Source organism: Armigeres subalbatus, chromosome 3, assembly GCF_024139115.2.
Source record: "Armigeres subalbatus isolate Guangzhou_Male chromosome 3, GZ_Asu_2, whole genome shotgun sequence".
Taxonomy (NCBI): domain Eukaryota; kingdom Metazoa; phylum Arthropoda; class Insecta; order Diptera; family Culicidae; genus Armigeres; species Armigeres subalbatus.
Window position 1 is genome coordinate 204,259,015 of NC_085141.1, and position 25,261 is coordinate 204,284,275.

The following is a 25,261-nucleotide window of genomic DNA, read 5'->3' on the forward strand; positions in this document are numbered from 1 at the left end:
GACTTGCAAAGACGCTTCATCTAACGCGGCTTTCGTATGAATATCCGAACAAGCCACCGATCGATAGAACTGTTCTCATAAGCCGAAAAGCATAATTAGCAGGTTGAAATCGCTGTTATTTTGTCTGCCCTGGTGAGAGCGATTTCAACAATGCTGTTCTTTTAACTGGCCGCTCGCTTATTGCGACATCTGTTCATACTGTTATTCATTACTGCATTCCTTTGTAGAATAGTGAAACTCCTTCAAATTCTACTGATTTGTCCATGAAATACCATGATGACCTGCTTTTGACATAAGTATCAATAAACATTGATTAATAACGTTTGAGTATTTTATAAACTGATTTAAAAAAATGTGTTTTTATGATGCCTACAAACTTAAAATTCGAAATTTTACGATTGCCGAGAATCCAACAGCCATGAACTTGTTTGAATAACTACATATGTGCACGCACTTGAAATAGCAATTATGAAGTACTGCTTACAGTTTTCGCACTGAAAGTGCCCCAAGGTGTTGATTTTTTCCAAAAACTATTGATTTGTATCGAAGAAATCGAAAAATTCGGTGCCAATGTCGTCAAAAACAGTTTTTTTACGTAAACTACGTCTAAGGGGAAGACTCGGATACAGGGTGTAAAATGAAAATTTCAAAATTGGAGACCCTCACGAAATCATGCAAGATTTGTAACATTAATAGGTCCTTCATCTTTCAATGGATTTGAAAGATTTATATATTAATCGATTCGCAAACTCTCCACCAATTTGTCAGTACTATTGAAACTTTTGAGTATCAAAGCTAAACTATTGAATTTTAATTCTTTCATGCATCATGCATCCCCTATGCAGCGCGTTCCTATCCTTGGTAATTGCCTACTTTTAGAGTATTATCAATTATTGAACTGGGGTGTATGAATGGAATGCCCCAGCTGCTAGACAGTGGGGTCCCTACTCCCTCCGAAGTGGGAGATGTTGCTAAAGCTGGGTAGTAGTGTCGGTGGGATAGTTCCTTTTCTTCTATATAGAGCGGAATAATTGGTTCAGTGTACTATATTTGGTTTTACGTAGTTTACGTCGAGCAGTCGTGTCTTGTATACAATCCCAAAGTTTTTTGTTGTTGTTTTATCGAAATAGTGTAAAATGGGTATGCAGATTGCAGAGTCTCAAACAAATTTCAATTATGATTGAGTCATGTATGGTGATCAAAAAACCTTCCCAATTAGATTTCTACAATTGTTTATCGTTTTTACCTATTTTAGGATGGTTACGCAATTCCCGATTCATAACGGCTTACTACTTTGATTGCTACTTGGGAGTTTTCGGAAGATTCAGTGCTTCAGGTTTCGTCAGCATTCGTGCACGTGTTTGAGCAACTGTATTCGACTGATCCTTGCATATTTTCTGTACTTTAAACGTGTGTAATCCAGAGCGTTGTTTTTTTTTATATTTCGTTCAAGAAACATTTGTTTGAAGATATTTTGTTGTCATATCAAGAACGTGGCGTAGATGTTTTATTTGCACTTGAAATTTTTTTTTTATTATTCTACTCGGCTAAACTATTATATATTTTTAATCTAGAATGTACAACTAATAGAAATATATTTGATGTTTCTTAATGTCTTTTAAATTTGTTAAAAAGAAATAGCGTGGACACCCTTCACCCGTCAGTCATTACCAGATGATTCTAAAATTCTTAGCATTCCAAGGAAAAAGGATTAAAAATTGTTATTTTTATTTATTTAGCATCACTCAGTACGCGCAGCCATACAGTAACTGCTGGTATTGTGAATCGAAAACACATCAAGCATGATCTAATTCTATCTCCACAAAATATTCTCAGTTCAGTGCTCCTAAGAAAACAATTTTAAAGTATAATGAACTGTGCGTTAGTAACAGCTGATTGATTTTTATTAAAGTAACGTGCAACTTAATCGAAAGCTATTGGAAATGCGACAATTATATGCAAATAAATTCTCGAGCATGTGCGAGAATCGTGCTTAGTTTCATTGAACTCGGCCTAGATTGTGAATAAGAACAAGGTTGTGTCGTCAGCCAGGAGTCTAGCGCAGACGACAAATCAAAGCCGTTACTAGCCAACTATTCAAAAGCTGCTTCTGCTGTTTGTTGGTGAGCGACTACAGGAATATTGGTTGATATATGAACATTGAATAATTATTTCATATTAAATAGGCACGTGATATATATTTTCTTGAATTGAAATTAGAGCACATTGAAATGTTGGAAAAACACACACACACAGAATACATGCCTAAAGTATACTCTTCCTTAGTCGTGATGGAAGGACCATCGAATAAAGGAGGATATCTTGTTTAGACTACTAATATGAAGAAACCAATTGGAGCACATTGGAGTGTGTAGTCGGGAATTATGTACATCAACTGAAAGAACACATCGAATAAGAAAGGAGTTACTTTATTGCTATAAAATGTATCTTAGATATTTGTCATAAGACGAGTTCGTACAATTCCATTTAATTTTACCACTTGATTATACCTTTGACAGATACGTATTTCGACCTCAACAGTAAGGCCGTCTTCATAGTCTCGTACTTGACTCGACTTTTGTATCTTAGTTACCAACTCATAATGTGTGAAAATGTTAGATCTTAATAGTCTCTATGTAATCTCGAGTTTTTCTCTATTCTCGTGGGCAGGGATGACATAAATCTTTTTTTTTTTTAAATATAGAGGATGATCAACAGTCACATGTGGTATTACTTTTATATTATCATTTGGTAAAAACTCGGTATTGAGAATGAATTGTTTAAAAATTATATCTTGATTTGAAGCTTTCCCGTTACATTTTGAATTCACGAAATCACACGCCAAACAGAAGATTTAGCTGGCATTAGTAAGTTTTATATTTGAATGATTATGGGTTTATGATTGTTTGACTCCAAAGACAACTCGTCTGCTGTTCTCGGCTGAAAAAAATCTCAAGTGAAAATTGAAATCAGTATAGTCTGCTCGTGGGCCTCAAATTAGCCTTACGAGCAAAAGCATAGATCTGCTAATCTGGAGATGGCGAGTTCGAATTTCGGTCTGGTCAAGGATGCTATCATGTTGGAAAATTCTCGACCTCCTGGCCATAGTGAGTCAATTGTGCTCGACACACAAAATACATATTCATGAAATGGCAGACACAGAGTAGCTTCCAATTAATAAAAGAGCCAATTAATGAAATAGAGCCAATGAAGAAGAAGAAGAAGTAAAAGAATAAGAAGAGTTCTAAAAAGCTCACTTGTCTCATATGCCAAAGCAGCCGTAATCTGAAAAAGTGGCGTATACGGATATACCGTGAAGTACCCTAATTTCGCGCACTCAAGATCTGACAAAGATGAATCGTTCATAGAAAAACATGAAGTGCTCATTTGGGAACATTCGCTAATGCATCACGTAGAAGAATGATTCTGGGTTCTCAAAAAATGTTACTTTCAAAATATCTTCTTCTTATTGGCATTACATCCCCACACTGGGACAGAGCCACCTCGCAGCTTAGTGTTCATTAAGCACTTCCACAGTTATTAACTCCGAGGTTTCTAAGCCAGGTTACCATTTTTGCATCCGTATATCATGAGGCTAACACGATGATACTTTTATGCCCAGGGAAGTCGAGACAATTTCCAATCCGAAAATTGCCTAGACCGGCACCGGGAATCGAACCCAGCCACCCTCAGCATGGTCTTGCTTTGTAGCCGCGCGTCTTACCGCACGGCTAAGGAGGGCTGCCACATAAAAAAATGCGGTGTGAATCTTAGACCATTGTATGTTCCTTATTTCGCGCATGAAAATGTTCGTGCATTAGCTGCCATAGCTGGTCCCGATCGATTGTATCATATGCGGCTTTGAAGTCGATGAATAGATGATGTGTGGGCACGTTGTATTCGCGGCATTTCTGCAGTACTTGGCGAATGGCGAACACCTGGTCGGTGGTGGAGCGTTCGCCGATAAAACCCGCCTGGTACTGCCCCACGAACTGCCTTGCAATTGGTGCTAGTCGACGGCATAAAATTTGGGAGAGTACCTTGTAGGCGGCGTTCAGCAATGTGATTGCACGGTAGTTGCTACAATCCAGCTTATCGCCCTTTTTGTAGATGGGACACACGACACCTTCCATCCACTCCTACGGCAAAACTTCCTCCTCCCAAATCTTGGTAATGACCCAGTGCAGCGCTCTAGCCAGTGCATCACCACCGTGTTTAAATAGCTCTCCTGCTAGTTGGTCAACCCCAGGGGCTTTGTTGTTCTTCAGCCGGTCAATCTCCTCCTGGATTTCCTGGAGATCCGGAGCCGGCCGAATTATGTCCTGTGCGCGTTCCCCTAGGCCCATCACTATACCGCCATCTTCGTCTGCCACATCGCCATTCAGGTGCTCTTCGTAGTGCTGCTGCCACCTTTCGATCACCTCATGCTCGTTCGTAAGGAGGTTCCCGTTTATGTCCTTACACATATTAAGCTGTGGCACGTGGCCCTTACGTGAACGGTTCAACTTCTCATAGAACTTTCGTGTGTTATTAGCGCGGTACAGTTGCTCCGTCTCTTCACGGTCTCGATCTTCCTGCTGACGCTTTTTCCTCCGGAAAATCGAGTTTTGTCTGTTCCGCGCCTGTTTATTTCGTGCCTCGTTCGCCCTCGTGCGGTGTTGCAGCAATCTCGCCCATGCTGCATTCTTCTCTTCTACTAACTGCTCGCATTCGCCGTCATACCAGTCGTTTCTCTGATCCGGGGGCACCGTGCCAAGTACAGCGGTTGCGGTGCTACCAATGGCGGATCGAATATCTCTCCAGCCATCTTCAAGAGACTCTGCGCCTAGCTGCTCTTCCGTCGGGAGTGCCACTTCCAGCTGCTGCGCGTATTCTTGGGCTAGTCTACCGTCTTGTAGCCGCCCAATGTTAAGCCGCGGCGTCCGACTTCCACGCGTGTTGTACACCGTCGAGAGTTTTGAGCGCAGGCATACTGACACGAGGTAGTGGTCGGATTCAATATTCGCACTGCGGTAAGTGCGGACGTTCGTGATGTCGGAGAAGAATTTTAATTAGAACGTGGTCGATTTGGTTTTCCGTTTCTTGGTTAGGTGATCTCCATGTGGCCTTGTGGATATTTTTGCAGGGAAAGAAGGTGATACTACTACTACTACTACTACCATTCCGCGGGAGGCTGCGAAGTTTATGCATAGTTGGCCGTTGTCATTCGATACGGTGTGCAGACTATCCGGTCCGATGACCGGTCTATACATGTCCTCCCTTCCTACCTGTGCGTTCATGTCACCGATGGCGATTTTGACGTCCCGCAGTGGGCATCCATCGTATGTTTGCTCCAGCTGTGCGGAGAACGCATCTTTCTCGTCGTCGGGTCTCCCTTCGTGTGGGCAGTGCATGTTGATGATGCTATAGTTGAAGAAACGGCCTTTAATCCTCAGCTTGCACATCCTTGCGTTAATTGGCTGCCACCCAATCACGCGTTGGCGCATCTTACCCAGCACTATGAAGCCGGTTCCCAGCTCGTTGGTGGTGCCACAGCTTTGGTAGAAGGTAGCCGCTCGTTGCCCGCTTTTCCACACTTTCTGTCCTGTTCAGCAAATCTCCTGCAGCGCCACGACGTCGAAGTTGCGGGGATTAATTCATCGTAGATCATCCTGTCGCAACCTGCGAAACCTAGCGACTTGTAGTTCCATGTTCCAAGCTTCCAATCGTGATCCTTTATTCGTCGCCTAGGTCTTTGCCGATTATATCGAGTCGCATTATCTCTTATATTGTTCGTAATTATTGGTTTTCCAGGCGGCTTATTGAGCCTGCGCAAACCTCCTGTCTCGTCGTAGGGCCGTCGTGTCAGAGCTTTTTAGCGTCCCACCTAACACCAGGGCTTGTGCGCTTTGAGCGGCACACGGTCGCTTTGGTGAGGCCTACTTGCGAATACATGCAGCTTTTTTATAGGAATTAACGATAGACATATAATTTTTAAATTGAACTCTTTACGTGGTTAAAGTGGTTGAGCTAAAATGCAATTAGGGGAAAAGACGGCTTTGGTTTTGTTTGGTTTTGTTCTATTATTGTCAGGGGGGTTTTTGTCGACCAAATTTTATGAAATTTGGCCACAATATTCTTTGATATGCAAAGAATGTTTAGGCCAAATTTGAGCATTATCAGTCATAAAAAATCCCCCTAAAAATAATAGAACAAAACCTGCCAAAGCCGTCTTTCTCCCTATTGTTTAGAATTAAAACTCTCTGGGTTGCCTCTATTGACTTAGGCTTGATTTGGAAGATTTAATTATGAAATACGATACCAATAAAAGCGCTGTACCCGAGGTCGTTCTGTAAAATAATATAATCTGTAGAAATCGTGAATATTCATTGTGAGACACAAATGCCTCGAAATTAAGCTACAATTTTGCAAAAAATAAGCTACAAACTCGCTGGACACATGAGTATCACTAGTGTCCAATCTACGAAGTATACCGTAGCCTCGACTGTAGCTATGCTATATCCCCCAGCAAGAAGGGTTACCGTGCCAGTTCTTTATGTCATATGTTCCATATTCATCATATTGAAAACAAAGGAATGAAAAGCAAACGGTCTTGTTTTTTCAGCTTCAAGTTAAATCCAGATCTGTATGGGAAAATTAAAGATGTGGACCATTGTCAAACTTAGTTAGTAGGATTGGAGGAAAGAGTGATTGATAGAAACGATTTTTACTTATTTTGAAATTTGTGAGTTGATATCAACTAAAACTGTATAAAAACAAAAAAACGTCGATTGGTATGAGTAGAGGAGAAAATCCTGGGAGCAAAACGTTAACGTTATCACTCATGCGCAACCCAGTTGTAGTTAATCCACGTTTGGGATCATATTGACCCAGAAAAGTAAATCCAAACTATAAGTATATTGCATATCATTCAAAAGATAAAATCATAATCTGAGTGTTCAAGAGACAATGGCTATCGGAAATCGATTATTGACCATATAGGCCACTCCTGGAACATATGACATGCCCCCGTGCAACCCATAGAAAGGGTAATTTTACCTCTTACTTCAACATATTGTGGAAGGAACCCCGTATTCAACCTGAAGTCATAACAATCTCAATGTCTCTTTCTATGGGTTGGGCATGGGTTGCAGAAGTGACCGATGTGGTCGGTAATCAATTTCATATGAATAATAATTTATTGTGCCTTGCAACAAAATGACAACTTTTGTGATCATTTTCCAAGGCTCTCGTAGATGTGGAAAATTTATCCGCAGTACAAATAGCACGTGCTATCAAAGTTAGACCTACGTCGTTACAAATATGGCACTATATCAAGTGAATCTTATTGCTTGTTTCAAGTTATGAGTGCAACATGTTTTACTACATACAAATAATGAAAACTATTCTGTTTATTAAAGATTTAATGTAAAGTATGGCTGAAATGCTAATCCGCATGATCCACGAGGATCTCAAACTTAATCTATTCAAAGATTGTGTACAGGTTGAATTGATGCTTTTATCTCAAAATTCGATTTCTTGAGAATTTTTTATGAAATTGGATCATGGTGGGGTAAAACTGACACGTTCTGGCGTGGGGGTAATATGGACTATATGAAGTACATACATTTTTTTCCAACGAAATTTTATTTTGAAAGGTTTCTACCTGGCGCTCATTTTCCGCGAGTCGATTTTTCATGAGCGTCACAATTCGCTATGAATTCATTTTAGATGTGGTAAATTACCACCTAATCCAATACTTCCGGGTATCGTTTATTATGTTAGCATGAATAAACATTAATAACTCAGAGTTAAGTATTTTTTTTTGTCTTTATTATCGAGACTTTCAGCCCGAGGCTGGCTCGTCTCGTAAAGTTAAGTATTTATTTTAGCGATTTCAAAACTACTACCATATTTGAATGTTCTGAATATTTTTTCGTATAACTTAATAAATGTTATCCATGCAAGCGATAAATAGTTACCTTTATGCATTGATTTAAAAACGTCCATTTTAATTTAAAACCTTAAATAATTGACCCAAATTTTATAAGAAATAGCGGATTCCGAACAAACAAACTTTCAGCGTATATTTTATTATGTTGTTTACATGTAACTGTTATGTTTTTTTAAATATTAGCATATAATAACATAATACGCCATTCCCTATACTTGAAATGGTTGACACATTTCAATTTTGTCTCAAAAAACAGGGTAACCGTCTTGCCGCCTATGGCCACACCCCACATTGAGCTATATCCATTTTGAGCTACATTTTATCTATTGACTACTTTTTTTGTGACTGACTGACATAAATATATGTTGTACGCCATTTTTTTTTCAATCAGGTAACAGTTAAAAATGTTTGAGTATTATTTTTGCAAACTAATTTTTTAGGTACTATTTCCTCTGATCTTTTGCGATATGGTTGGCAAAGTTGACGTTGTAGCTAACGTGGAAAATGGAGGATACTCAGGTCAAGCGGGAGCTATCCGTTGGGGAATAGCGATGGGCTTACGTAGCTTCATCGACGTCGAAACCATGGATAAAATGAGAATGGGTAAGCATTTTTAAATTGAAATGTATATAGTGGTTTGTTTATAGTAACTGAAAATTATTTACTTTGTAGCTGGCCTGTTGCAGCGTGACTATCGTCGAAGGGAGCGTAAGAAGCCTGGACAGGCAGGTGCCCGTAGAAAGTACACGTGGAAGAAACGTTAATCGGTTTTCGTATATTTGAACGCAAATATTGAACAAAATAAGTAAAAGTAATTCAAACTTTCCTAGACTTATTTATTATCACATTTCTTGTAAAGGTTTCAAACCAAGTATTTGCATTCCATGCTGCAGAACTTTTCGAGCTGTGTTGAACAACTTCAGTTTTTGCATTCTTCTTTCCTTTAATGGTTCATTTTTTACATTCATCGTCAAGAAGCATCGATTCGTAGCGTTACTGAAATTGCGAAACACAATCAATTTTTGATAAATCTTTTTTTTTCACAACAACCTATTACTTACCATAAACCAAACAGGTAGTTGACGAGAATGCACGCTTCTTGTTTATCGGCAGCATCCGCTAGTACGCCGTCGTAGTTTGCAATTTCGCAGATCAGATTCAACGCTTCCGCCTCTGGTAGCAATTCTGGATGACATGTTTCGCTATCGCAGAGTTCATCGGTGTTTCTCTCCAAACTGCATAGACGACAGTGTGTATACTGCAGCTTGATACCGCAATCGCCGTCGGTCTGCAGGGCCTTGTCCCAGCTAAATGCGTAGTCTCGCATACGGCGTTGCTTTAGATCGTTTATGATTACTGCTGTCGTTCCGAGGATGGCCGTAATCTCCGGGTTGCTGGTGACATCAATTTTGGTGGCTGGATATGGGAATTGGAACAGGTTTATTCACAGTAATCTAAGTACAAACTACAGAAGTTTTATTCGTAAAACACAATATTCCGCATTTTCTTAAATCGATTGCAAATGGCGAATTAAATGTTTATACATTTGTTACATTAGGTGCTACATTTGAGAGAATGTCTCCGATTGCGGTTCTTTCCGCGTTTTTCGCTCATAACTAATATTATGCAATGATTTAAACACCAATTGCTAGCTAAATACTCGGACGCTGTTTGGCCCATTTTATCACGGCACTTTTCGATTGACAGAAAAATAGGCTTTTACTTTGATGACTTAAAATGAACTAAAAAGTAGAATTTTTGTTATTTCATGCCCTTGGCTTACAGATTATGAGCTATTTTTATGGATCCATGCTGAAAAGATAAAATAAAATGTTTTTGTTTTGAGACATTGATGGATCGCCTTAGGCGACCCATCTTGCCGCATCCTTTAGTTGCTCATTTACGTAATTCGAAAGGATTTTAGATGTAATCAGGACCGAGATTAAATTCCCTGCTCGTATCGATGCTAAGAGGTCTTACTCGTGCGTTTGAATTCGTAGTTGAGCCTGACACAGTGCTGTTTGAGCGAGAGTGTACGATATTTGGCGACCTTTTTCGTTCTTTTTAGCATACGTTATTAATTTGTCATCCAAGGAAGACGGTATAACATAAGATTGACGTCATCTGGATCCAAAATATACTCCCAATCCAAACTAGACAACACAACTTATATACTACGATGGTCTGCCTTTCGAAAATCGTACGAAACTGCCGTTGAACCGAAATAGCCATAATTCTTGATCGCGATATCCAAAGCGTGATGATGTTGAACGAGTTTCACTAATGGTGCGGTTGCAGTTGGAATGAAAGGGGTAGTATCAAAGCTTGTTCACAAAGCAAAGATCCAAAAAGCGGTTGTTCTCATTAGTCAAGTTGTTGATCTGCTGTAACATATCTGCAGAACTGACAGAGGAAACCACTATGAATCGGAGTCAAAGCAACGCCCGCAAGGTTGAAGTCCCCCAACATCACAATTTCGTCACAAGGGACCGTATTGCTCAACATAGTACTAACTGACCGACAATGTGGATCAATGAGTTGAAGGTCCCGAGTATGATCTGGCTACATATATATAGACAGCACAGGGTAACAGGTGACGGTTTTTGACCGGGACGGCTGTTGGTTGCTGGCAAGAGTGACTCGGCTGCGTTGAGAGAGATAGAAGCTTCCTCAGATCAAGATTGCGTCCTTCGCCACACACTGTCTTCTTGCATGCTATCAAAGATGGTTCTAAGTACCCGTCGCTCGAATACTCCGAGTGCTTGCAAGTTTTCACCAAGCTTGGCCCAAGTTTCATGTCCGTAGAGGGCTACCGGTCTTATGAGCGTTTTGTATATGACACATTTGGTGCAGGTGTAAATCTTTTTACCATCAGTTTTTTCGCCAAACGTCAAATCGGCTAGTTCAGTCTACCATACGGCAGTGAAATTTTGATTGTTTTTTCGCAATCAAAAACAAATAAAACCTGCAATCCTGGGGTAACACACTCCGGTCAGTTCCTCGAATGTCGCTAATGCAACGTACACACCAGTCAAGCAGTTTGACGAACATTGACTCCGCCCCCAAGAAAACGCTTCGGTTGCTGCTTTGTTTGAACGTGTGTGAAGTTGTTCGAATAACCATTTGACAGTTGGCGGCTCGGTTGGAAAAAATTAAAACGGTTTGATTTTGGTTTGAGTTGTCGGGGGTGGAGTCAAAGTTCGCCGAACATGTTTGAGCATTTGCATTTGAGCACACACAAAAAATAATCAAATCTGGGATTCGGCTACAAGTGAAGGAAAAAGCGGAGTTCACCCGGATCGTTGCTAAGTTAAAAAGTTAAAAACGTTAAGTTCTACACACATGGAACTAGCGATGAAACGCCAATAAAAGTGGTTCTTGCTGGTCTCCCACCAGCTTCAGGAGGTAATAACCAAACTGCAAAACAACAATATTGCTCTATCAAAGGTTAGAATATTGCATACAACGAAAAACAGAGATGCTGCTCTGTATCTTCTACATTTTCCCAAAGGATCAATAAAGCTGCAAGACCTCCAGAAAACGCGTGCCCTTTTCAACGTCATTGTGAACTGGCACTACTTCTCAAGAAAAACAACTGATGCCGTTCAATGTTTTCGTTGCCAGCAGTTTGGGCATGCAATGCAGAACTGTAACCTGGAAGCTAAATGCGCCAAGTGCGGGGAATTACACCTTATAAGAGATTGCTTGTTGCCACCACCGGAGAAAGGCGATGATTCATTCGCCAGAACAAAAATCCGATGTGCAAATTGCAGACAAAACCACACAGCAAACTTCAAGGGCTGCCCTGCCAGGCAGAACTACATCAAAATGAGAGAAGAAAGAAAATCGCGCTCAGAACTCAACAACAACTTTACGTCGAATGTGTTGGAAACCACGAACCGTTCATTTCGGTCTTCATAATAGGACTTTTCCTGTTGCTGCGAGGGGAGCTCCTGTTGCTGCTGCTGCTGTTGGTGGCGTTTCTGCTTTTGTTGAATCAATGGGAGATGTTGCTGATAACGAGAGAACAGAAAACTTGAATCTGTTTTCGCTTTCGGAGTTTATGTGTTTAGCTAACTATCTTTTCACTAGTTTAGCATCATGTAAAACGAACCCGAGTATTTCCATGTACCACAATAACTTTTCCTTCGTACGCTTAGATCGCTTAACTGATGCTGCGAATCGCGGTGGTGGTGGTGCTATCTTTATTCGTAAAGGAATTGTATTCACTCTTGACGATGGGCTAGACACTAACGCGGTTGAGGCCATTAGTATAACAATAAGAATTGGTCCAAATCCTGTCCGCATTATTGCAGCATACTTCCCAGGTTCTTCAAACCGTACGATCCTCAACAGATTCAAACGTGATATCCGTAAACTTACCAGATTTATGGAACCGTTCTTCGTAGTAGGAGATTTCAATTCTAGACACCATCATTGGAATTGCTCGAGGAAAAATAGAGCGAAATACTCTTTCAGGAATATGAAAACTCGAACTTCCTCATACATCACCCAGGTAGTTACACTCGAGTTTCTCCTAACGGAATAAGTCGCTCCATTCTAAACATGGTCCTATCAAACAACCAGATTAACATGTCTGTACCACGAACGGTTGAGAAGCTCTCGTCAGACCACTTTCCAGTGGTATTCGCCATTGATACAGGAAGACCAGTCGAGCTTCAAGTTCATCAATATAAAAATTATCATCGTGCTGACAGGCACCGCTTTACAAACATTGTCAAAGGAAGACTTGATCTTTCTTTGGTTCTGCTAAACAATTTGGACACTACGGACAAAATCGACGAGGCTATTAACGTTTTCGTAGCAGCACTGTTGGCAGCTGAAGCTTAGTCAGTTCCGAATGCAACTGCCTTTCCAAAAAAAACGGGAACTTCCTAACCAAACAAAGCTACTGATCCGACTCAGGAATGTTCGTCGGAGGCAATTCTGCCGTTCTAAAGATCCTTTCCTCAAAAGAGTCGTTGACGTCCTCACCGAACAAATACGAGAACAATATGCTGCTCACAAATACGAGAATTTCGGAAAAAATATTCGTGACTTGTCTCACGGTAGCAAGAAGTTCAGGAGAATTAGTAAAAACCTACGCAGTAGCATCAAATATCAACCTCCTTTGCGGATTGGAGACCAAGTCAGAGTTTCTGATAAAGAGAAAGCTCAAACGCTGGCTGAAAATTTTGCTTCAGCGCATAACAACACGCTCCCGAGTGGTCCAAGGACAGAGGAAGAAGTGAACCAAACGATAGAGGAGCTTGCGAGACTCAACGAGTTAAACAATGAACCATCTACTCTCACTAAACCCAGTGAGATAAAGTGTATTATCCATCGGCTTAAGAACAAAAAGGCACCTGGTCTGGATGGGATAAGGAACATCATGCTTAAGCGAATACCTCGAAAAGGGCTGGTCTATAACAACAAAAAAGGACAAACGACAAAGGTCTATAACACTTGCTTCAGGTTGATGTATTTTCCTGGTATGTGGAAACATGCCAACGTAGTGGCCATCCCAAAGACAAACAAAGATATTACTCTCCCTACAAGCTATCGTTCCATCAGTTTGCTAAGTTGCCTTAGTGAAGTTTTGGAAAGAATCATCTTGAACCGACTGAATCGACATCTAGAAACGTGTGACATAATTCATACGGGACAGTTCGGCTTCAAAGCTTGTCATTCTACGAACCACCAGCTAGCTCGAATATCTAAACTAGTGAAGCAAGAATTTCTCCATGGAAAAATCTACAGGCATGATAATACTCGATGTCGAAAAAGCCTATGACTCGGTCTGGCAAGAGGCAATTGTTTTCAAGCTACATAGGTCTAACTGTCTGCTTTATGTAGTGAAGCTAATTCAGTCATTTTTGTCAGCACGATCATTCCAAGTGTCAATCAATGGCTGGCTGTAGGCCAGAATCTCACCGCATCGCATATGGCGTTCCACGGCTTTTCTTGCTTCGGGCGAAGATCCTCAAATTATCATCTGTACACTGCAACATGCACAGAATAAGCTTGAGGAGTTTCAACAGAAGTGGCGCATTAAAACGAACGCATTGAAAACTCAGTCAATCTTTTTCACACGGAGAAGGCCTCCATCACGTCTTCTCACATTTGGAGTTAAAGTCAACGGAATTGAAATTCCATGGGAGAGCGTGGTCAGATATCGTGGACTGACGATGGACCAAAAGCTGCTGTTTGACAAACACATAAATCAAAGCATCAGCAAAGTCAATGGTCTGATGCGTTCTTTGTATGTACTCACTGATCAACCGAAGATCGTCTCTTCAACTAGCCAACAAACTGCTGCTCTTCAAATGTGTTTTCAGACCAATCCTTACATACGGTATAGCAAAACTGTGCTCTATCTCACCTGCGACGTCTGCAAGTCAAACGAAACCAGCTGTTAAAGATGATCTTCGACTTAAATCCGTGGTTTCCAACGGAAACTGAAACAATTATTTTTTTTATGTACCACTGGATTCATAGCATTGAACTTTTGATGTCTATCCATGCTTTTCATTTAGGACGATTTTAAAGCGAATTAGACGCACGCTTCCATGAAATCACGGAACAAACCTACACGTAAATACCAGATCAATAAATAACAAGAAATGCAGAACTTACTTTGCTTATTGATTTGTTTGTGCCTCATTAGAGTTTCCGCTTCGTCCAGAATATCTTTGAGAAATACTGCCGTGCCTTGCCTGGTGCTCATTCCCAGCACTCGTCCGAATTTCACGTGAACTATGTCCGCGGCGTACCGCAGTCCCATTTGCTGCGCTATCGACACAAGTGCTGCAAAGTGGTCAGTTTGCGAGTTATCCACCACGTATATAGCCTTATCAAAATTGAAACGCTCGTGGCGATCTATCAATGCTGCAATGTCTCTCGTCAGGTAAAGCGTCGTACCGTCGCTTTTCACAATTGGAACTTTACGAGCGCCCACCTGTGTAGAAGATAATTTGGTTAATTGCTATTTTTTTTTTTATTTAAGAGGTTTTAAATCTAGTTGTTCATTCACCTCTGCTGAAATATGTGTATTACAGTCGTTGTTATAATTACAATTTCAAATGTCTTCAATTTCACATTTTTTAATAAATTTCAATAGTATTGATTCGTTCTTTGGGTCATTATTTAGCACAGTCTGTATGTTGTTACTTAAGCCTATTTCTTCTCTAATATTTTCAAATTTCATACAGTTGAGTAGGAGATGTTTGACCGTGAGTTCCACGTTACACGTTTCGCAGTTTGACAAGCTAATATGGTCAAATAGGTGCTTCTTCGTCATCAAGATATGACCGATACAAAGTCGAGTGAGAAGGCGTTGCTCGCATCTATCAGTTCGGTCATTCCATTTTTCGATAGATGGTTTACAGGTTTGCAGGAATGTTGGACGGTGTGAATCCCACTTGACTTGAAATTTGCCTCGAAATAGTCCTTTCATCCATCGTATCACATCACTTGCCGGTACCGATCTATAGAGTGGCCTCGCATTTCGACCTCGTTCTGCTGCTTGATCCGCTTCCTCATTGCCTAAGACTCCGGAGTGACCCGGTATCCAACAGACTACTACGTTTTTCTTTGCTGCCATTTGTTCAAATTCTTGGATGAAAGGATGGTCGGATTCTCCTTTTTCGGTTGCTGCTACGCAACTTGCTGAATCTGTCAGGATGACGGTAGGCGTTTTAGGGGCATATCGCACTGCTGCTACTAGGGCTGCTGGTTCTGCTGTATATACACTACATTGATGTTGCAAAGCTCCTTTCGACCAATAGTCTGTTTTCTACTACCCCAATTCCGACCCCATTCTGGGCTTAAGAACCGTCCGAGAATATCTTCGCGTGTGTTTGGTACTTTTCATTGAGGAGTTCTTTGGTAAAGCTTTTCGCTAAACTTACGTTTTGACCTTTTTTGAAAACATTTTTGATGGACCAGTCCACTCTAATGCGAGCATAGTTCCACGAGCGGCGTCCTACTCGCTGAAGTTCGGTTATGTGGGGGATGGAGTGTCCAGTAAACTCCAAGAAGATAGTGTTTGCAGCTTCGTGATAGTGTGGGAAGGCATGGTTTGGCTTCTCGGCCAGTCGGACGGATTTGCGGACGAATATTTCGGCAATTCGCAGGTCTAGTGGAAGTTCACCGGCTTCTACAGCGAGACTATCCAGTATTTTGCGCTCGGTAATGGCGGCCAAGAGTGCCTTTTTGACATTCAAGAGGTAGAAAATATTTACATATTGCAATCAATGTAGGCTTCGATTATATGAAAAATATTGGCACTCATCATGTCTGCCTTGAACCGATTATTTTGTTTACCATCATAAATAAAAAATTTCCTTTTTCATTGGTTTGTTCTTTTTTTAATCGCTTGAAATCGATCCTGTTTTTAATTATGCGTTTTTATTTTCCAGCTGAAGAATCCGATAACAATAGGCATACTTTATTGCTTCGTATTTAGCCTGTTCTCCTTGTCTGTTGCAGCGAGATGCAGCCGTAAATGAAAACAGCAGAAATCTGCGAGGAGTTGTACAGAAAACTTTAAATAAAATAGCAATTAAACCTGAATTAAACATGAATCGTATCGGTGAATACTGTTACTTGATAAAATTCACTTTTGCTTTGTATCCTACGTATACTCTATACTCAGACGGATTAGATGTACATACTTAACGGACGGACCAATCTTCGAACACCCGAAAACCTGGAAGAGCTTGACGAACATTAGGCTTTATTTGTATTCGATGGTTTCCGTTCAACGGATTTGTACATTCATGGATATTTCGAAAATAATTGTCCTTCAAGCTCTGGTGTATATTTATAGAAGGGAACTTTGTCTGAATCCATAAATTCGCATGTATCTGCGTTATTCGTGTCCGTTGTATTCAAATAAGTGACCAACTTCCTAAAATGAACCAATAGTGCCAATAATCAACGTCATGGCAGCTGTTACTACATCAGGGTACAGCCTCTGCCGAAATTCAAAAAAGATTTTACTACGTAAACTCGGCTTTATCTATAGAAATTATTATTTTAATATAAGCAACAAAAAACATAGTAAAACGAATATATTTAAGAGAGAACAAAAGCACTTAGCGTAACATGAACAAATAAGATTATGTATTAGACAAAGCTGTAATGAATTTCACCTCTCTACAGATGCAATTTCTTTTTATTTTCACGTTATATTAGTAAATTAATGCTGGAAGTGGTTGTTTTATTGCAACTTCTATTAATGAAACACGCTTTCTAAACACGATTCGTAGAAATTTAAATGCTTTTCTTTAGTAGTACTGAACACTACTGACTGTTCAAGTTTTCTGCTAGTTTTAGTTGTGGCTGCATTTCACTGCTACTGTGGGTTTAGGTTCAGACAAAACAAAATGGAGTTCGGCTGCATATTGATTGTGGTTAACGAGTTATTCAACTAGAAAAGATGAATATTGAAATTAGAATTGTGGTGAATGAGGAAAACTAACATATCGAGGAAGTTTTTTGACGTTTAGGGAAACAAATAGTCGATTCAAGGCAGAGCGGATGAGTGCCAATACTTTTAATTGAATCGAAGCCTACATTGATTAAAATAGGTAAATATTTTCTACCTCTTGAATGTCAAAAAGGCACTCACTTGGCCGCCATTACCGAGCGCAAAATACTGGATAGGTCGGGGAGGACCTAAAGGCACCAGATGATATTCTTAATAGCTGGTTGAAAACAGGTTGCAGCATATTAGTAAGGTCCAATCCATACAGTTCGATACCGTATGTTAGTTTTGATAGACATACTGCATTGCTGATTCTCCACAGTGATGATCGACTGGCTTTAGATGATAACGCTTTTATAAAGTTTATCCGATTCAAGAGAGCTTCTTTTAATTTTGCAGCATGGACTGAAAATTGTCCTTTGCGATTTATCCAGACACCTAAGAAACGCGCAGCTTTTAGTTCTGGAATGGTCTCGTCGTCTATCGTTATCGCTGTTTTTGGTTTTCTCCATCTGTGTCTTGTTCTTTGACATACATGCAAGATACAAGATTTAGCTGCCGAGAAACTGAACTTGGCTTTCCTAGCCCAAGAGTTAACTGCTTCTACCGCGTCCTTGAGTTGTCGACGGACTGCTGTTAGTTGTTTTGATATTGAGATCAACACAATGTCATCTGCGTATACCAAAATTCGCACGTTTTTAGGCACTACTTCGAATACAGTATTCATAGCTAATAGAAACAGCGTTACAGCCAATACAGATCCTTGTGGGACTCCTCTTTCTTGCAATTTCTGGGATGAGAAGGACCCGCCATAGCAGACGTGAAACCTGCGGTCCTTCAAGAATTCGTTGAAGTAATATTGAAGTATTGTCTGTGTGAAGTAAGTAGTGTAAAGTGAGAAGTGAGGAATAAGAAGTGAATAGTGAGAAGTAAGAACTGAGAAGTAAGAAACGAGTGGTATGACCCGAGAAGCAAAAAATGAGATGCGAGAAGGAAGAAGTAAAAAGTGAATGAGAAGTGAGATGTGCGAAGTGAGAAGTGAGAAATAGGAAGGAAGGAATGATAAGTAAGAAAACGGTACCGAGATGTGGGAAATCAGAAGTGAGAAAGGAGAAGTGAAAAGTAATATGTAAGATGTAAGAAGTGAGAAACAAGAAGGGAGAAATGAGAAGGCAGAAATGAGAAATTAGAAGTGAGAAGTAAGAAGCGAGAAGACAGAAGTAAGAAGTGGGGAGCGAAAAGTGAGAAATGAGAAGTGAAAAGTGAGACGCGGGAAGTCAGAAGTGAGAGGCGAGAAGTGAATAGTGTAAAGTGAGAAAAGAGATAAATATCTGAGATTTGAAAAATGAGAAGTGAGAAACGAGAAGTGATAAGTGAGAGCCGAAAAATGAGAAGCTATAAGTGAGAAGTGAGAAGTTCGATACGAGAAGTGAGGTGTAAGATGTGAGAAGCGAGAAGTGAGAAACGAGAAGTGATAAGTGAGAGCCAAGAAATAGGTGGGAAGCGACAAATGAGAAGTGAAATTGAAAAGTGAGAAATTCAATACGAGAAGTGCGATGTAAGATGTGAGAAGTGAGAAACAAGAAGTGAAAGCCGAGAAATAGGTTGGAGGCGACAAATGAGAAGTGAGAAATTCAATACGAGAAGTAAGATGTGAGAAGTGAGAAGCGAGAAGTGAGAAGTAAGAAGCCAGAATAGAATGGAGAGAACTGGTTTGTGAGAAGTGAGATGGGAGAAGTGAGGAGCGAGAAATGAAAAGTAGTAAGATGTGAGAAGGGAAGGCAAGAAGGAAGAAGTTAGAAGATAGCAGTGGGGAGTGGGAAGTAAGAATGAGAAGTGAAAATTGAGGAGCGAGAAGTGCAAAGTGAGAGGTGAGAAGTGAATAGTGAGAAGTGAGAAATGAGATAAAGATGTGATATGTGAAAAGTGAGAAGTTATAAGTGAGAGCTGAGAAATGAGAAGCTACAAGTGAGAAGTGAGACATTTGATACGAGAAGTGAGATGTAAGATGTGAGAAGTGAGAAACGAGAAGTGATAAGTGGAAGCCGAGAAGCGAATGGAGAGAAGTGAGTTATGAGAAGTGAAGAGTGAGAAATAAAAAGTAATTTGTAAGATGTGAGAAGTAAGAAGGGACAAGAGAGAAGTAAGAAAGGAGAAGTGAGGTGTGATGTGAGAGGTGAGCAGCAAAAAGTTGAGAACTGAGAAGTGAAAATCGAGAAGTGAGAAGTGAGAGGCGAGAAATGAAAAGTGAGATGTAGAATGTGAAAAAATGAGATAAAGATGGGAGATGTGAGAAGGGAGAAGTGTACCACGCGAATTTGACGTCACACGTTTTATTGCTTGGATTGCAATCGTGGCGTCATGCTCGTTTAGCTACACTAGTTGAGAGTTCGTTTGGCTACCCTCGTCTTCGCCTCAGCTCGTCTATAGAACCTACAGTGTCTATAATCTAGATAATACTTTCCGATTTGGATACAATATTTATACCACTACCTGGGATATGGGTGGTCGTCGAGTAACTCGATAATATTATTGAGTTCGCAAGCGAAAGGCAGAACATCATTAATGAACTGAAACAGAACCTGCTGGTGTTCGAGTCGTAAGACAAGAACAGGACGCTTTTATCAGCCACCCGGGAGAAGCGAGAAGGCCGACAAAAGTGCCATAACTGAGGCCTTCTCCTTCCTTGGAACATCGACTATGGCCTTGGAACATCGACTGACGGCCAACGAGGAAAATATTGCTCCTAACCAAAAACGGCTCAGGCAGCAAACCGGCGAAGGTGCTCAGAGCAAAGTCAAGCAGTAGGCGACAGTAGGCCAGACGTCGTCTTGACGGTGCAGATCGGGATGTAGTGATGCCCGAAGGGCGATGACCCGAGAAAGCGACTTCTCGGCCAAAAGAAGCGAAAGGCATCAACCAAACGCAAGTCACCGGGCCGCAAGAGGGTACCTGCCGGCCAGTGCCATCGGCACAAGGGACCGAAAATCCCTGGCAGCTGGTCAGTAGCTCAAAGCGGAAGTCGAGCGCATCTCAACACGCAAATAAAGTTAAGGACAGAGTAGAGGCTTTGCTGCTCAGAACCGATAAGCATAAGTACGCCGACGGCGATGCAGGCGACCGAAAAGCTTTCGGCGCTGGAACAGGACGCACGATGCGTCAGACGCACCAAGACTGGTGAAATGATCTTGGTGCTGAAACGTGGAGCTAGTGGGACGACTGGCCCAAAAGAGATCTTGGGTGACGGCGCCGAGGTGAGGTCGTTGGGGACGGAAGTGACCTTCCAGTGCAAGCAACTGGACGAGGTCACGAACGCGGACGACATCGTCTCTGCCGTCAGAGAGCAGGTACAAAGGTTGTCTATTTGGCACGCAGCTAGCCTACCCTAGTTAATGGAGCGAGGGATGTTGAAATCGGCTGGTCAGTAAGCCCAATAAGCAAACTGGACTGGTACTATTGATGCTTGGAGTCGGGACATAAGTCCTACGACTTTAAGGGCCCAGACCGTAGCAACATGTGTCGTCATTGTGGTTGGGAAGGGCACAAGGCGCAGGAATGCGATAAGTTACCAAAGTGTCCATCTGCGCCAGCAAAAAGCAAGCATGTAATCACGTTATGGGTGGACCTCCGTGTTCCATCGGAGAGGAAAACAAGAAGAAGCCACGCAAGCAACACAGTTGAATCTTAACCACTGTGCATCTGTCCAGCAGCTGCTGTGGCAGTCGGTCTCGGAGACGAGGACCGATGTCACTCTCCTGTCCGACCCGTACAACGTCCCTGACTTGGGTCGTTATTTACGTGACTATTTACACTCGGAATTTATTCCATGTACCACAAGGAGCAAGGAATTTATTTGAAACAGGACGACAGACATTTGTCCCAGTCAACCATTCAGTTGATTCTTAGTGCAATTTCACTGCTTCTGGTCAATCACGAAGTAAAAGATATGATTGTTATAGTCTGTCAGTCAAAGCTATGCTAACATACCTTATATTCACAATTCGAGAGTTTCTAAGCAGCTAACCTTGAGATTATGGGATAAAGTCTGAAGAAAAAGTTCTCTCGATTTCCTCTGTTTTGAATATAAGTGAGATCAACTCTTGTACGTCCGATTTTCCCCTTTTTAACAGATAGAACATGGATTTTGTCATACTAAACTAATTTTGATTTCATGGTCGAATGCAGAGGATAGCATTTGTTTTGTTGCTAATTAATGTTGCATTTTGTTAGATGAAGTTCGATATAAATTCTTGAAATATTAAATGAACAGCAAAGGTCGAAAAATTCCAGTACTATTCGATACTCATTGGTATTTTAATATTTTCCAAAGGGATAAAACCAATCTCAGGGTTTTACTCTATTCGGGCATGCAACTGCAATCAGCTTGTGTTGAATAGGAGGTTCCCATTTGTAGAGGCCCGGGTCTATGCGTGCCATGAGTGCAAAAACGATTCAGATTTTCCTTATTCCGAAGTACGGAAATTGGTTTGAAGTTCAAACATGTTTTAAGGGTTTAAAACTCTTATTTTATTCAACTTTGCAACTTTGCATAGCGGTGTGAGCAAACATCAACTCGAGAAAAGCCGATTAGATCATTAGCCCCGTCGAATGAGCAGATTAAAGTCTCTCGAAGTTTCCATACGAAAAAGAAAAGCTTTCAATTATTAACTGAGGAAATGCTAATAGAATACCGTCAAACGGGGTGACTTGCAACACTTTTCAAGTTTCTCGCTCAATAATTCTGAATTAAAAGGATTTATTCATCCTACTAGTACATGATACTTTTAATGGGTCCTAATATTAGTGATTAGACATATAATCAGATATACAACAATAATAAAAATATGAAAATAATATCAAAATTATGGGTGTTGCAAGCCACCCCTACTGCGGGGTGACTTGCAACACATCATCGAATTCAATCATAACATGTTTTAGAACAACTTAATTGAGTGATTTTTCATCCTGGGTCATTCTTCATCACTGTCAATGCAGGGGCCTTACTTGAGGGTTCCTCCCTCCCCTCATTCCGCCTTTTTTACGATTTCAACGTATCGATTGATATTTTTAAGTCATCGGTTTGAAAGTGCTCTATGTCGGCTTAAGAATGGTGTGCACCATCAGTCATTCCCCCCTAGATAGTTGTTTTGAAAACAGTTTTCCTTTCATTCCCCATCATCCAATTTACCACCATTATGTTAAGATCATTATTTTGAAAAGGCATTTCCGCAGCAAGCAGCAAACCATCCACAAGTGTTGGATCTTCTTGGGGATTCAACACTGTTTGACCACCGTAAGTCTTAGTTTTACTGTTTTCTTTATCAAGATAATGTAAAATTGTTGTTGGGGACAAATCGTACCGCCAAGCGGCTTCCCAGATAAACAATTTGTTTTTTAACTTCTACCTCCATCAAAGTTTTCTTTGAAAAATTAGAAATCATGCAACTTCCTCCAGATTTTTTGTAGTTTCGCGGCTTGTAAAGGAATTCTGTAACATAAAATCAATGCTAGTTTGAAAAAAAAATTTTAAAAACTGAATCAGCAGTTTTTGATAAATAAAACTATCGTGTATCAGCTGTTGCAAGGGGGACAAATTTCAAAAAAGTTGATATTTCAAAAACAAACAATTTTATTATTTTATAGTTTTTGAGGAATTACATATCTTATTAGGTACTGTAACTGGAGAGGGGATCGATTTTGGTGAAATTATTTTCAATTTGCTACACGAACTTACGATTTCCGACGTTCGACTTTCAATTAACGAAAATGTTTCACAAAATAATACAAAAAAACAACAGTGAGTAATATTTTCACCTAAATACCAACTAGGCACAACAAATACAATGTAACCTAGGGATGCGTGACGACAAGTTCGATGTTTGGGCCTTTTTTTATTGTAAAAAAACAAAAACTTGTGGCACACCCAAGTGTTGCAAGTCACCCCGCTGTTGCAAGTCACCCCGTTTGACGGTACTATAAGTTGAGCAACCAAAGTTCCAGTTCGATTGTAGAGAATAGGAAGATGACACGATGAAAGTATGCTTGAAAAACTTATGCGAAATATTTTTCCGCTGCTTTGCAAGCAAGTTTGTCCGCTCGTGAGTTTTGAATATTATTAAAATCAGTACTTAGTAAATCAATGTAGGAATTTGATTGAACTTCATACATGTGGTGGAGTGTAATAATTATTACCATTTGAAACGATCAATCAATCAAAATGTTCCACTCCACCACTCCATGCTTCAATCTGATACAAAAATGAAAAGATGGCAAGTTAAAGTATAGAATTATTTGTAGGCTTACCTTTGCTATTTTTCTACCATCGTCCTGTAAAAATAAAATGTCCTTATCTTGCATCAGGGACACCACGTCAGCAATATCGTTGATGCCATACTGTGACTCCCAGTGGTAATGATCAAATGTTATACCTAATCGATCATACATGCTTCGGAGCTCATCCACCGTATAGGCCCGGTAGTCGGTCCATTCGTTCAAATCACCTAGCTTCCCCTGTTCCATATCCGAAAATATATTTCTCGCCCTCAACTGTAGTTCCTCGTTATTAGCTGCCTGCTTGTGGGCATGGACATACGCCTCGTACAGCGTCGTGATTGGATTCCGCTGAATGTCTTCGCGGGAAAGTCCCTTCAACTCAACGCCCATCTTCAGGAATCCAAATTGAGTTCCCCAATCTCCCAGATAGTTTAGCTTCACCACATCATGTCCCAAATGGTAGTAAATGTTGGCAAGGAAGTTGCCAATGATAGAGGAACGTAGATGACCCGCATGGAACGGCTTGGCAATGTTGGGGGAACTAAATTCTATTAGCGTTTTAGGCGCTTTTGTCAAACTTCGCCTTTTCGTTGAGGAATCATTTAAAACACTTTGAATAAACTGGTTCCGGCACAATCCAATGACAATCTTTTTATGTTTTCCTTCACCACATAATCGCACATCTTTGATGTGGTAGTCAGCTTCGGTGGGGATAGACTGTCCAAAATCAACCTCACCGAAAGAACTGTTTACAGGGAGATGAACTTCGGGATCTACAGCTCCTTTCCTTACTTGAAAGGTTGGTCGCGGGACGTTCAATTTATGTCCAACGATCTGCGTGAACTAAATCGCCAAATCATAAATTAACAAACTGCATATGTATTGCATTTTATTTCTTACCTTATTTGAAACCAGTTTAGTGTAAGAACTTGTCATTATTGGAGAATATTGAATACCTTAATAATAAATTTTTCGATGTTTTAATACAAAATGCAAAAAAATATATTCGCTCAATAATATCGCGGGATATTCAATTTTTGTTTACATTTTGGAAGGATACTCAGCTCATATCAACACTCATGACGTCATATACACGAATAATAAATTTTGGCCGGACGGGTGAAATTTGCTCATCAGAAGTTTTTCGGAAAGCGATTATTATATCGACTTAATAAAATACCATCTGTGATAGCTTTATGCTTACAAACAAAGTATAATAAGTATAATTATTAAATTATTACCTTATGGCTATAAATATTTTTTCTTAGAAGAAATTTCCAAAATTTTTCATCTAAGAAATTTTCTTAATTCAAGACAAAATTTTCAAAACGACTTATCTACTTTTGTAAAAAAAATTCAAACGACGATTTCTCACTTAACTTTTCAAAAGGACCTAAGTAGCATTTTTTTCATGAATTAATTTGAATACTGCAATCAATAGCTTTCATGTTGTTCCGTTGATTGCGCTATTCAAATTAATTCATAAAAAAAATGTTACTTAGGACCTTTGGAAAAATTAAGCGAGATTTGATTAATCTGATAGCTCTCCCATGCAAACCAACACC

At 40.3% G+C, this 25,261-nt stretch overlaps 2 protein-coding genes across 2 annotated transcripts in view; one reads left to right on the forward strand and one right to left on the reverse strand.

The window, feature by feature from the left end:
• Positions 1 to 8,754, forward strand: part of LOC134227021 (small ribosomal subunit protein uS9m) — an 82,632-nt gene extending 73,878 nt beyond the window's left edge. The window contains exons 7-8 of the mRNA XM_062708206.1: positions 8,374 to 8,536; positions 8,606 to 8,754. Of these exons, the coding sequence (XP_062564190.1) occupies positions 8,374 to 8,536; positions 8,606 to 8,697 (255 nt within the window). The 3' untranslated portion in view covers positions 8,698 to 8,754. The remainder of the gene's footprint in view (positions 1 to 8,373; positions 8,537 to 8,605) is intronic.
• On the reverse strand, positions 8,740 to 24,779 carry LOC134227020 (uncharacterized). The gene is made up of 5 exons (XM_062708205.1): positions 24,597 to 24,779; positions 23,727 to 24,539; positions 14,570 to 14,891; positions 8,995 to 9,349; positions 8,740 to 8,929 (listed from the first exon to the last, which is right to left on the reverse strand). Exons 1-5 carry the CDS (start codon positions 24,630 to 24,632, stop codon positions 8,776 to 8,778), a joined length of 1,680 nt encoding a protein of 559 aa, XP_062564189.1. The 5' UTR covers positions 24,633 to 24,779; the 3' UTR covers positions 8,740 to 8,775.
• Between the last annotated feature and the right edge of the window lie 482 nt (positions 24,780 to 25,261).